General features: G+C 35.0%; 1 protein-coding gene across 1 annotated transcript; it reads left to right on the top strand.

Moving 5' to 3' along the window:
- Window positions 1–1724: 1724 nt before the first annotated feature.
- On the top strand, window positions 1725–6325 carry LOC147801091 (uncharacterized). The gene is made up of 2 exons (XM_087155811.1): window positions 1725–3576; window positions 4261–6325. Exons 1-2 carry the CDS (start codon window positions 1834–1836, stop codon window positions 6307–6309), a joined length of 3792 nt encoding a protein of 1263 aa, XP_087011937.1. The 5' UTR covers window positions 1725–1833; the 3' UTR covers window positions 6310–6325.
- The last annotated feature ends 5780 nt before the right edge of the window (window positions 6326–12105 follow it).

Genomic DNA, 12105 nt, shown 5'->3' with positions numbered 1-12105 from the left:
ATAAAGTAGAAAAAAAATTAAGAAATTATTTCTCCTAAGAATGGTTACTTATCATTATTGACTTTGAGCATCATAAAATAAGAAATTTAAGAACATATTTCTCCTAAGAATGGTCAGTTATTAGTCATGGTATCATTTCCCAATACATGGATAGATACCACGCCTTAAAAAATCATAACTTTTTGCAATTTTGAAATGGGTATTCAGATTCGTATTTCCCCGTCTAGCCAATCAAGTATGTCTTATTTCATATTATTAAGCTGATCAGCGTTCTCAGTAAAAAAAATTGATGTCAAAAATTTTAAAAGAATATTCGAAAATTCTCCACTTTATCTTTCCAATTATTTAAAAAAAATATTTATGTAAGAGAATCAAAGCTGCCAACTTTCTTCAACTTTTGCAAAGATTTATTTTAGTGGTAGATACGTTAATATTTTAATGTATTATTTTTTTTATTATTTTAATCTTATTTTCCACACCACTACAAATAAACGATTTAAAAGTTCTCATACAAGTAGTTGGATAAAGAGAGTACGGCGACCGGGATCCGGGGGATCCGAGGGGATCCCGCGGGTGTACTCTTGAAGGGGGTTGGGGTGATCCATCAAATGTGACAGCTACTATAGTTGATGGTGTTTTTTCTTCATAATTATTTTTTTTTAATCTTTATTTTGTAATTAAATCTTTTTAATTGATTTTTATTAACTATGAATATTAATTTAATTATAAATTTATTTTTAACCGAATTATGGAAAAAAAGATAATGATTCATGGGAAAAAAGCGCAATGACATACACATGCAAGATCACGTTTAAACACGATAACGCAAAAACTGATCATGTTAATGACTCATAAAATGGTGAAATGCGAAGCGCTTCAAGCTTACTCATTTCACCACTAGGGGCTCTGATGCAGATCTGTGATCAACCAATCAGAAAGGCCGGTATATAGTCTCAGCTACTATAGTTGAGGGTGTTTTTTTTTTTTAATCTTTATTTTTTAATTAATTTTTTTTTTAATTATTGTTTTTAATCTTTATTTTTTAATTACTGTTTTCTGAGTTAATATTTTTTTTCTAATACGAGTGATATTTGAAAAATGACATAAAATGAAACCCGATGTCATACTATCAGGATTGAACATGAATCAGGTAATAATCAGTCTGTAAGATAAAACTTGAAAGCAAGATAAGACATGTTTCCGTAGGGTGATGTCATTTCTTCGATTCAATCAAAACAGGAATGCGTGACGTCATACAACCAGGATTCAACATGAATATGAAGTACGCGTCTTCAAGATAAGGCATGCATCACTTCTGTGTGGTCTAGAAAGATGATGTATATTGAAATGTTTCGCTCACTTCTTGTTCGGTCTTGTTTCATTAGATCATTCTAGAATGTTCCATGGGGGTGGAGTCAGAAAATCATGCCGTCATTTTCTGCCTATCAGAATAAATTTTACAGAACTAAAATGATGATATCATTTTTAACCAATCAGAACAAGCATTACATAGCCATTCGCAATGCATTCTGGGTAGTCGACTACAGTTTAAATTCAGATGCGTTTGTCCAGAGACCTTATTCTGATTGTAGGATTACCTCTCTCAGGGCGCTTTTCTAAACTTAGTTTGTTCTCTCTTTGTTATTACGCTAGATTTTTTTTTTTGTTAAATTTTTATTTGTCATCGTTGTTAAAGTTTTTGTTAGTTGTTTAACTTTTTAGTTAAAAGTTTTGCTAGTTGTTACGGAGAAGTTTATAGTTGTTTGACTTTTTATTTAAAAGTTTCGCTAGTAGTTTATTTTATTATTACTTGTAAATTTATCAAGTTTTAAAATGAGTCAAGAATTTAGTGCTTCTTTGTCTGTGAACGATGAAGTGCTTGCCATGTGTGATTTTGGAGACATAACTGGTAAAGATTTGGATAACATGTTGAGACAAGATCAAGCGGATGAAGGTAAAGTTCCATGCCCTGAATGTACGAAAAGCTTTACCACCCGGCGAAATATGCTGCGACATCAACGTTCCATGCACGGCGATAAACACCTCCAATGCCCGGACTGCTCAAAGACCTTCGCCAGGACGGATAAACTGAAATGCCACCTCAATGCTCACAAACGCAAGGCTGCTACCACCCCATTACCTACTTCCAAGCAACCTCGGCTTGACATCCTTGCTGCTGCATCTACTTCTCGCTTGGATACCAGTCCTATTCAACAGACTGCTGGTCCAACTACCTCTTACGCTGCTGCCACTTCGGTCTCCGATCCTCTCTCAGCTTTCGAAGGGAGAGTGAAAAATATTCACCTTCCCAATGACGACCACATCAAGGACTTGCGGACATTTCTCGAGCTAAAACGAGAAGACTTTGTCCGCATCGTATCCTTCCACCTCGTTGACTATGAACTGAAAGTGAACTGCCGACTCCTGTGTCGTTACCGGAAAGTAGCTCCTAACGGTATAGTCAGCGAAGTCAAGAACTTTAAGACCAAAAATGTGGTCATCTTGACTGCCACCGATCTAAATGAAGTCTATGGAGCAAAGGTGGACAAAATACTAGCGGAAGCAGATGATTTTGAAGGCAAGGATTCCGGATGGGTCCTCGAGGAAATCGTCAACTTGGAGATATGGATAAACAAGTACAGCCCACTACGTGGCTCTTCTTACATCGAGCTCCCACCTTCTATCAAGAGGAAGCAAGCCATCATTAACGTGGAGAACAAAGACAATCGCTGTTTCATGTGGGCTGTACTCTCTGCTCTCCATCCCATTCAGGATCACCAACAACGTGCTTCTCGATGTCATCATTATGAAGCTTACATCCCCACTCTCGATTTCACTGGAATTGAGTTTCCTGTGAAACTTCAGGATATCTACAAATTCGAGAAGCTAAATAACATTTCCATCAATGTGTACGGGATAACTGAAGAGAATAAAATATATCCTCGATTGATTACGGAGACAGAGCAAACTCGCCATGTCGACCTGATCTACCTCACCAATACTTCATTCTCTCACTATGCTTGGATTAAAGATCTGTCTCGGCTTCTCTCCAAGCAGTATTCGAAACACAATGGAAAGCAACTCATCTGCCGCCGCTGTTTACAATTTTTTCAAACAGAACCAGTGCTCCAGCGTCATAAACTCAGCTGCAGCCAGCACGAAGCTGTCCGCGTACAGATGCCCGAGGATAAATGGTTATCCTTTAAAAATATCAAGCATACACATCCAGTCCCATTCGTCATCTATGCCGACTTCGAGTGTCTCACCAGGCCTTTAGACACCTGCCAACCCAACTCCAAAGGTTCTTACAGTGAGGCATATCAAAAACACGAGCCCATCAGCTTCTGCTACTACATAGCCTCGACGACGGGTCCATACAAGGAACCTTTTATCTATCGGGGTCCTAATGCCGAGAAAGTTTTTATGGAAAGAATGAAATTGGAGGCTGAAGATATTCACCGCATCTACAAGCATCCTCTACCTATGGACCCATTGACCGAAGAGCAACAGCGAGTTTTCGATACTGCTACAAATTGCTATATGTGTAAAGAAAAGTTCTCCACGAATAATTACAAGGTAAGTGTTTTTTTTTTTTTACTCGCATTAATTCTTAAAATATTATATTAAATATTATCATAAATATATCATTATTTTTTAATATTTTCCTTACGAAAAATTTGATTAAAATAAAAGTTTAGAAGTTAAATCATTTGTTTTTAAATGTCTTACAAAAAATTTAATATTTTTAGAAAAAAAAAATATTAGTAGTATTAGAATATCTTAATATCAAAGAGTTATATTTAATGTATAAATCAATTATTTTTAAAAGTATATTTCCTTTTTTATACACTTTGTTCGAAAACATTTTTACTGAGCGTTAAAATATCGTAACATGAGAGTGCTATATTTAGTTTTTAAAATATTATGTTAACTTAAAAATTATCTAATGAAGAAATTAACTTAGTATCAATACTAGAATTGTTTATTTAATTAAATAAAAATTCACAATTTTGAAGCATTTTTTTTAAACATTTCAGTGATTTTTCCTGAATTGAGCTTCTAAGTTTCGATTACTCATTCTAAATATTTCATATCCTATTTACAATAAAAGTATAAATGTTTTTACTCTTAAACGTGGAGTTTAAAGACTAACTAAAATTAACATATAAATTTTAACTCATATGGGAAAAACCTTTTATTTAGTTATAAAACTGCTAGTTATTTCTTTTTCTAATGTTGTTTATTCTTTTTTTTTTTTAGGTGAGAGACCATGACCATCAAACCAAACAACTTCGCGGTATATCCTGCAATACATGCAACTTGAAGGCAAGGACACCTAACTTCATCCCGGTGATTTTTCACAACTTGTCCGGGTACGACAGTCATCTCTTCATTAAGGAATTAGGCGGAGACGATGGGGATATTACTGTCATACCAGAGAACACGGAGAAGTACATCTCCTTCTCAAAGCAAGTGGGAAACCGACTTAGTCTTCGATTTTTGGACTCTTTCCGATTCATGGCCAGCAGCCTGGACAAACTCGCCCAGAACTTATCGGAAGACCAGTTCAGACTCATCCGGAGATATTTTCAACCGTCTCAAGTGCCTCTACTACTGCGAAAGGGGGTGTACCCCTATGACTACATCAGCCATCCGGCTAAGTTCAATGAGACTTCATTACCTCCTCAAGATGCCTTTTATAATCGCCTGAATGAGATCGGCATCACTACAGCTGACTACGAGCATGCTCAAAGAGTGTGGAATGCTTTTGAGCTGAACACTCTCGGAGAGTATGCTGACTTGTACGTTAAGTCAGATGTGTTGCTGCTTGCGGACATCTTTGAAAATTTCAGAGATGTCTGCATGAAGACTTATGGGCTGGACCCCGCTTGGTATTACACGGCCCCAGGACTGTCATGGGACGCTATGCTGAAGAAGACTGAAGTCCAACTGGAGCTGTTAGTGGATTATGATATGCATCTGTTTGTGGAGAGTGGTATCCGTGGGGGGATCTCTCAGTGCTCTCACCGACACGCGAGAGCCAACAATCCTTATATGGGGGAGGATTACAATAAAGCTCTACCATCAAATTATCTCCTGTATCTAGATGCCAATAATTTGTATGGCTGGGCTCAATCTCAGTACCTTCCTCTTAAGGATTTTCAATGGATTGATCCTGCTACGGATGTGTTGGGGACTCCACTCGACAGCTCAGTTGGATACATCCTAGAAGTTGACTTAGCATATCCGACCTCCATCCATGATGCTCACGTGGATCTACCACTCGCGCCTGAGACTGCCATACCACCTGGCTGTAAAGAAAAGAGGCTCCTGACCACCTTGAACAACAAAGAGAGGTACGTGCTGTATTACCGGAATCTTCAACTCTATATCCAGCATGGTCTTAAACTCACCAGAGTTCACAGGATCCTCCAATTTACACAGTCTCCATGGTTAAAATCATACATCGATTTAAATACCACCCTCCGAACAGCTGCAACCAACGATTTCGAAAAGAATTTCTTCAAGTTGATGAACAACGCAGTGTTCGGAAAAACCATGGAGAACATCAGGCGTAGAGTGGATGTGAAACTTTGTGGAAATGCGAAAAAGGCGGAAAAACTCATCGCCCGATCAAACTTCCAGGATCGCACCATTTTTTCTGAAGATCTCGTAGCGTTCCACATGAGGCGGACAACCCTAACCTTTAACAAGCCAATTGCCATCGGAATGGTTATACTCGATGTTTCCAAAACATTAATGTATGATTTCCACTTCTCCAAGATGTTACCAAGATATGGAGGACTTCTTAAACTTCTGTACACCGATACCGACAGCTTCATCTATAACATCACCACTCCAGATGTGTATGCGGACATGAGGGAAAACTTGGAGCTCTACGACACTTCAGACTATCCTACAAACAATGTCTACGGCTTCCCCTTGATAAACAAGAAGGTTCTTGGAAAGATGAAAGATGAAACCAAGGGGGAGATTATGACGGAATTTGTTGGCCTGAGGTCTAAAATGTATGCATATACAGTCGGTGCCCAGGTGACAAAGAAACTGAAAGGAGTTAAGAAGACAGCCATTGATCGGAAAATTGATTTCGAGGATTATAGGCAGTGTCTATTTGAACACCGGGAGCTCATGACTTCGATGAATCTCATACGTTCAAAGAGTCACGAAGTCTTCTCGATTACTTCCAATAAGTTGGCACTGTCTCCTCACGATCAGAAAAGACACGTCTTGGAAGACAGAATCAGCACCGTTCCATTTGGACATTATTCATTGCAGAATAGCTCATAATAAAAAATGGAATTAAAAAATAGAAATTAAAAAAAAAGATAAAATAAATGGAATAAGTAAGACCAGAAAAAACTATAAATAGCCTTGAAAAAATTATATAATTCATTCATCATGAACGTTTTGAAGTTGAAGCATCCCTTTACAGCCGTCCTAGCAGGTCCAACTGGTAGTGGCAAAAGCTATTTCATCAAGAAAGTGATTGAAAACAAAATGTTACAGCCTTTCCCAAAATCTATAGTGTGGTGTTATGGTGTTTATCAAAAACTGTACGATGAGATGCCTAATGTTATTTTTCATGAAGGAATTCCATCTGATTTGAATCAATATTCAAATGCATTAATTGTGATTGATGATCTCATGAGTGAATTGGGAAATGATCCACAATTAACAAAACTATTTACAAAGTTTTCCCACCATAAATCTTTAAGTATCATCTTTGTGGTCCAGAACATTTTTCATAAAGGAAAGGAAATGAGAGAAATATCTCTAAATGCCCATTATCTTGTATTATTCAAGAATCGAAGAGACGAATCGCAAATTACACATTTAGGACGTCAATTGTACCCTCGAAAAGTTAAGTTTTTTCAAGAATGCTATGCAGATGCCACATCGAAACCTTTTGGATATTTACTCATAGACTTGAAATGTGATACAGATGAATCCTTGCGCATGCGCTCTGGAATGTTTCCTGGAGATATTTATTATGTCTACCAGCCTCGTTAACTTCATTTCGACTGCGAATTCTTAGCCAATAAGATGTCTGCCGTGGTAATTGATTTTGAAGGTTTTCCACTCCCATCAGGAAGCTACATCATCAAAGAACTCGCATTTCAAGCCGTAGAAGGTAGTTCTATCTCGGGACTATGCACCTTCCAACCACCGTACCCTTTCGAAGAACTATCAGCCCGTCAGAAAATGCAATATTCTTGGATAACAAGAAATATTCATCGAATCGACTGGAATCAAGGACTGGAGCCTTACACCAAACTTCGTACCATTCTAACATTTTTGTTTGATATGTTTTCACACATCTATGTAAAAGGACTAGAGAAAAAAAAGTTTTTGGAATTTATATCTGGAAGAGTGTGTTACGATTTAGAAGATCTTGGCTGCCCTAAAATAGATGATTTAATGCCATCCATTTCTTCCTGCCCAGCACATTCACCTGACTTTAAACATTGTGCCGTCGTCAAAGCAAAAGCATTTGCTCGTTTTCTCAAAGAAGAGTTATAAAAAGCTTCCACATCTGAGAAAAGAAATCATTTGAAAGCGAGATGTCTGCGTGTGATGTACGAACTTTAGAGCTCATAAAACTGATCTCGAAATCTAAACATTGCAAATCACTTATAAAAAAGTGTTCAAAGCGTGAGATTAAAACCCTGTGCGAGTGTGTTTTGAATGCTCTTTGTGGTAATATACCACTTACAAAAACTCAAAAAAGTCGTTTATCTCCTCACAAAGAAAGTTTAAGAAAACTTGCGGACAAGAAAACACCATTATACAAGAAGAAAAAAATTCTTATTCAAAAAGGAGAGGGATTCCTATCCATTTTACTGCCTGCAGCTATTTCTGTCATCAGTTCTTTAATTCATGGAGTATAGTAAGAAATTTGTGCTAGTTCCGGAAGATAGAATACAAGTAGCAGAACATCTATCTGAACTGGATCAACTAATGAAAAATATTCTTCAAAGCAAAAAGTTATCAGATGAAGAAAAAGTGACTTTGTATTTACAAGCGTTACAAAAATATACACATTTTTCAATTCAGAAGCCTAATATAGAAGAATTTGAGTCACGTCAAACAGAAATTCCAGCAACAGAACCAGCGAAAGAAGAACCAATACAAATAAAAAATGAAACAGAAGATCTGGGAGAAAGAATCCTTAGTGTAGTTCCAGCTCGATGGCAGGATAAAGCAACAGAAATGTTAAAGTTTTTGAAAGATCAAAAATCTCTCCTTTGGAATAATAAAGGTGAAATCATTTATAAAGATGTAACTGTTCCTGGAAGTAACATTGTAAATCTCCTCAATGACTTTTTAAGAAATCGGAAATCAGCCCCAGAAGGAAGACATGTATTTTTAAGTGCTTTGAGTGATGTTAAATTACCAAAACATTTGGATGTAAATAAAAAATTGTATAAAGAAAATAAAATTGTAAAAAAACGTGTAATGTATGCTCGCAGAAATGCATGGTTAAAACTTTGAAATAAATGCTATTTTATGTATTCAAATTTTCGTCTTTATTGATACTTTTTTCTTTCAGGTGTAAATATTTTAACTTACTAAAATTTACGGAAAAAGTTAAAAATAATAAATGTTTTTTTTTTTTTTTAAAGTAATAAATGTTTGGAAGAAAAAAAAAAGTGTTAGAAATTTTTTTTTACACTAGATTTTTTTTTTTACAAATAATTTTTCGCCAATAAAAAAAAAATTGTTTTAAAATAAACTTTACAAAATATTTTTATTCTAGAGTGAAAAAATTTTAAAAATAAAATTTGGAAAAATAATTTTTCTTAAGTAGAAAAATTTTTAGAAAAGTAATTTCTAAAAACAAAAAAAAAATTTGTAAAAAAAAATTTTTTAAAAAGAAAATTTCCGAAAAAAAAAATTATGTAAAAAAAAAAAAAAAAAAAAAAAAAAAAAAAAAAAAAAAAAAAAAAAATTTATAAAATTAAATTTATAAAAAAAAATTGTGCAGAAACATTTTAAAAATAAAAACTTCGTTAAAGTTTTCTCATTTAAATAAAATTCCGAAATATAAAATTTTCTAGATATGTTGTATAAATTTTCATAATAGAAACAAGAAAGACACAAATTATTTAGTTTAATTTCTTTTTATTTTTTAAAAACAAATCTTAAACCATATCGTTTCTTTACAAATTGAAACATCAGAAAATCATTGATGTACAATCGATTTAAAATATAATACATAGAATAATCTTGACATCGCTTGAATAAAAAGTAAATACAATATTGTCCGCATACATTGGACGTAGGTGATTGAAAAACTTTGGAATTCCATTGTACATTTGAATAGGAAGAGGTATTCATATTATAAAATTCGGGAGGTCTTCCATACGAGTCATAAAATTCTAATTCCTTTTTATCATTCACGAATAATGCAAGCCAGTGAGATCCTGGTCGGGATGAGTCATCTGCATTCATGATAGCACATGTATTTTCTTGTAGATTAGGAATCTTATCTCTTGAATATACTCCTTGAAAGTAAGGCGATGTTATCTTCTCTCGAGATAAAATGTGAAATAATTGTAATCCATCCATTCTTTAATTTCCGAAATCGTACAAAATATTTCTTGACTTGTTAATTTCTATTAAATTTTCAAATTCGGCAAAAATGATTACACACACAGTCTGCTCTAATGATTTGCTGAATTTTAGTTCTAATCGTAAGTTGCTGTGTTTGATTAGATTTAAATGCTCTCCAGAACATAAATCGGGGGAGAGATCAAATCCGAACAAAGTATTTCCCTTCACGTATTCTTCTCTCGAAATAAATATTCCTTTATCTTGGCCCATTCGTTCCGTACCCACAAATAGAGTTTGATAGGCACGAATGTATTGATTTTTTGCAAAATCTAGTTCCAATGGATTATGAGGTACAGGTTGTCCATCTATATACACTCCAATAAAATTTAAATCAAAGTGTTTAAAATCATAGGGAGATTTCGAAAATGTTCCATGAAAAGCTTCATTATCTACACAACCAATAATAACTTTTTTCGGCATAGGACCTGAAAATACGTTATCTTGGATAAAAGACATACTTCCCTTAGGAATCGAATACACTTTGCATTGCACTCGATTAATGGGGTATTTTGCACTTGTTTTCTCGAGTGCTTTAGCATGACCAAGTAACACTCCTGGATTCACACGAACTTTTCGGATAAACAAAGACACATGATCTAATACTACTTTAAATCCTTCAGATCCTTGTAAACAAAATTCTGGCTTACTTCGTATCAATTTTATTTTCACATCCACCAAATTGAGTAACAGACGCTCTTGGTGAAATAAATCGGAATGTATACATCCAATCATATCCACTGTAGCACTTTCTTTGATAAAAGCAGTTCTTTTCTTTAAGCCATCATCAGAATCTTTGTAAAATAATTCAGCTGTTAATTGAGAAGTTTTGCTATCGTATCCATGGTTGAGGAGAGTTTCTATGTAGGCTCGATAAGGATAAGTATTACTTGAATTGGATACAATACGATCATTCAATGAAATATCAACTTGAGAAAATAACGAATGAAGAAATAAATTCACAGGTCCAATAGTATCTACTTTAGTGATGAGAGTATTATCACTTTTTACAATTTTCGCTTTCACATACAATTGAGTTTGGCTGAGATCTATGTAATCTTCAGCACTTCCTGAAACGTGAAACTCTACAGGTGCATTATCAAACACATTAGAAAGAGGATGAAACTGTATCCACTGACCATCTTGAATAACAGTTTGAGTACTAGGTAAGTTAAACAACTCCAATTCAGATTTCACACATTCGGGAGAATCTTTCAATAAAAATGCCATTATGGATCAAAAATATCACGTCCACTCACTTTGCGAGCTTTTGATGAAATGATTCTTTTCTGCTTCTTACGCTTCCTTTTATACTGTCCTTTTCCCACCATCGATTGTACTTTATCAATAGCTTTTCGAGCTAAATTTTTTCCACTCTCTTTCGCTCTTGTTTTTACAGCTTCTTCCAAATTTTCGCCAGATAATACATCAGATGCAACACGGGTTCCAGTTTTTAAAACTTCTTTTCCAATAGTTTTACCACCTTTTACTAAAAAGGGTAGTGCTGCTCTAAATAATCGACGAAATATACCGCCAAGTCCATAGCCTTTTTGGAAATTAATACCTTTATAATAGGGCAAACCCGAGCCAATTTGACTCGCATAATGTTCTTCGAATTTTTTAGTACAACAAACGTACGGTACACTCATCTTGACGTCTTCTCTTCAAATGAATGTTTCAAAAACGCATCGTACTATTTATAGTATTTGCTTCATGCGGAAATGTAAAACTATGATCACTTTACCACTTTCAAAAGGTACGAAATTACCTGAATTCAATCTAAGCTCCATTTGAATAGTTTGAAAGGAGTGTCTCATTAAAGGTAAGTATTGAGGTCTATCATAATACTGACTGATTGTTTCACCATCATGTCCTTTTATTCGAACCATACGCAGTAGAGGAGCTTGTGTATCTCCGACAATTTGGGGTGAAATAAGATCTGTGTACATATAGAAAACTGAAAAATTAGACCACGCGTCAGCCACAAATTCGCTTTTCTGGTTACCCGTAATCACTGCATCGCGTCGAAATCCTAACAATTCACCTAGCTTTTCTAAATAAAGACTGCAACCTTGAACGACGTTAATTTTTACTCGTTTCGTAGCTTTATTGTAACTTATTGTAAACCGGCTAGGATTTTTAGGTAAAGCAAGTTGTATAGCTGATACAATATCGAACATTGATTCATAACACCCCACATCAATTGTTTGCTTTACAGTCGATACGATATTACCATTACTTATCTTGTATTGAAAATAATTGTTACTTTCATTTACGTTCAGCCAAGAATGGGGATAGATGATTTCAGATAGGCCTACTTCCCATTCACCGTTTAGATTAACTGGTATCGGTAACTGCGTCTTAAAATGCGAGATTTTGTTGTTAGGAAAAAACTGCATGGAGCTATCAGAAGGTAACGTCACGTAGAAAGACATTTTCGAGAATGAGCCTTCAGAGGTTAAGTTTCACTAT

This window comes from Parasteatoda tepidariorum, chromosome 12 (assembly GCF_982258835.1).
Source record: "Parasteatoda tepidariorum strain Cologne lab strain chromosome 12, Ptep-v5.0, whole genome shotgun sequence".
NCBI classification, from domain to species: Eukaryota; Metazoa; Arthropoda; class Arachnida; order Araneae; family Theridiidae; genus Parasteatoda; species Parasteatoda tepidariorum.
This window is presented reverse-complemented; position numbering and strand designations above follow the sequence as displayed.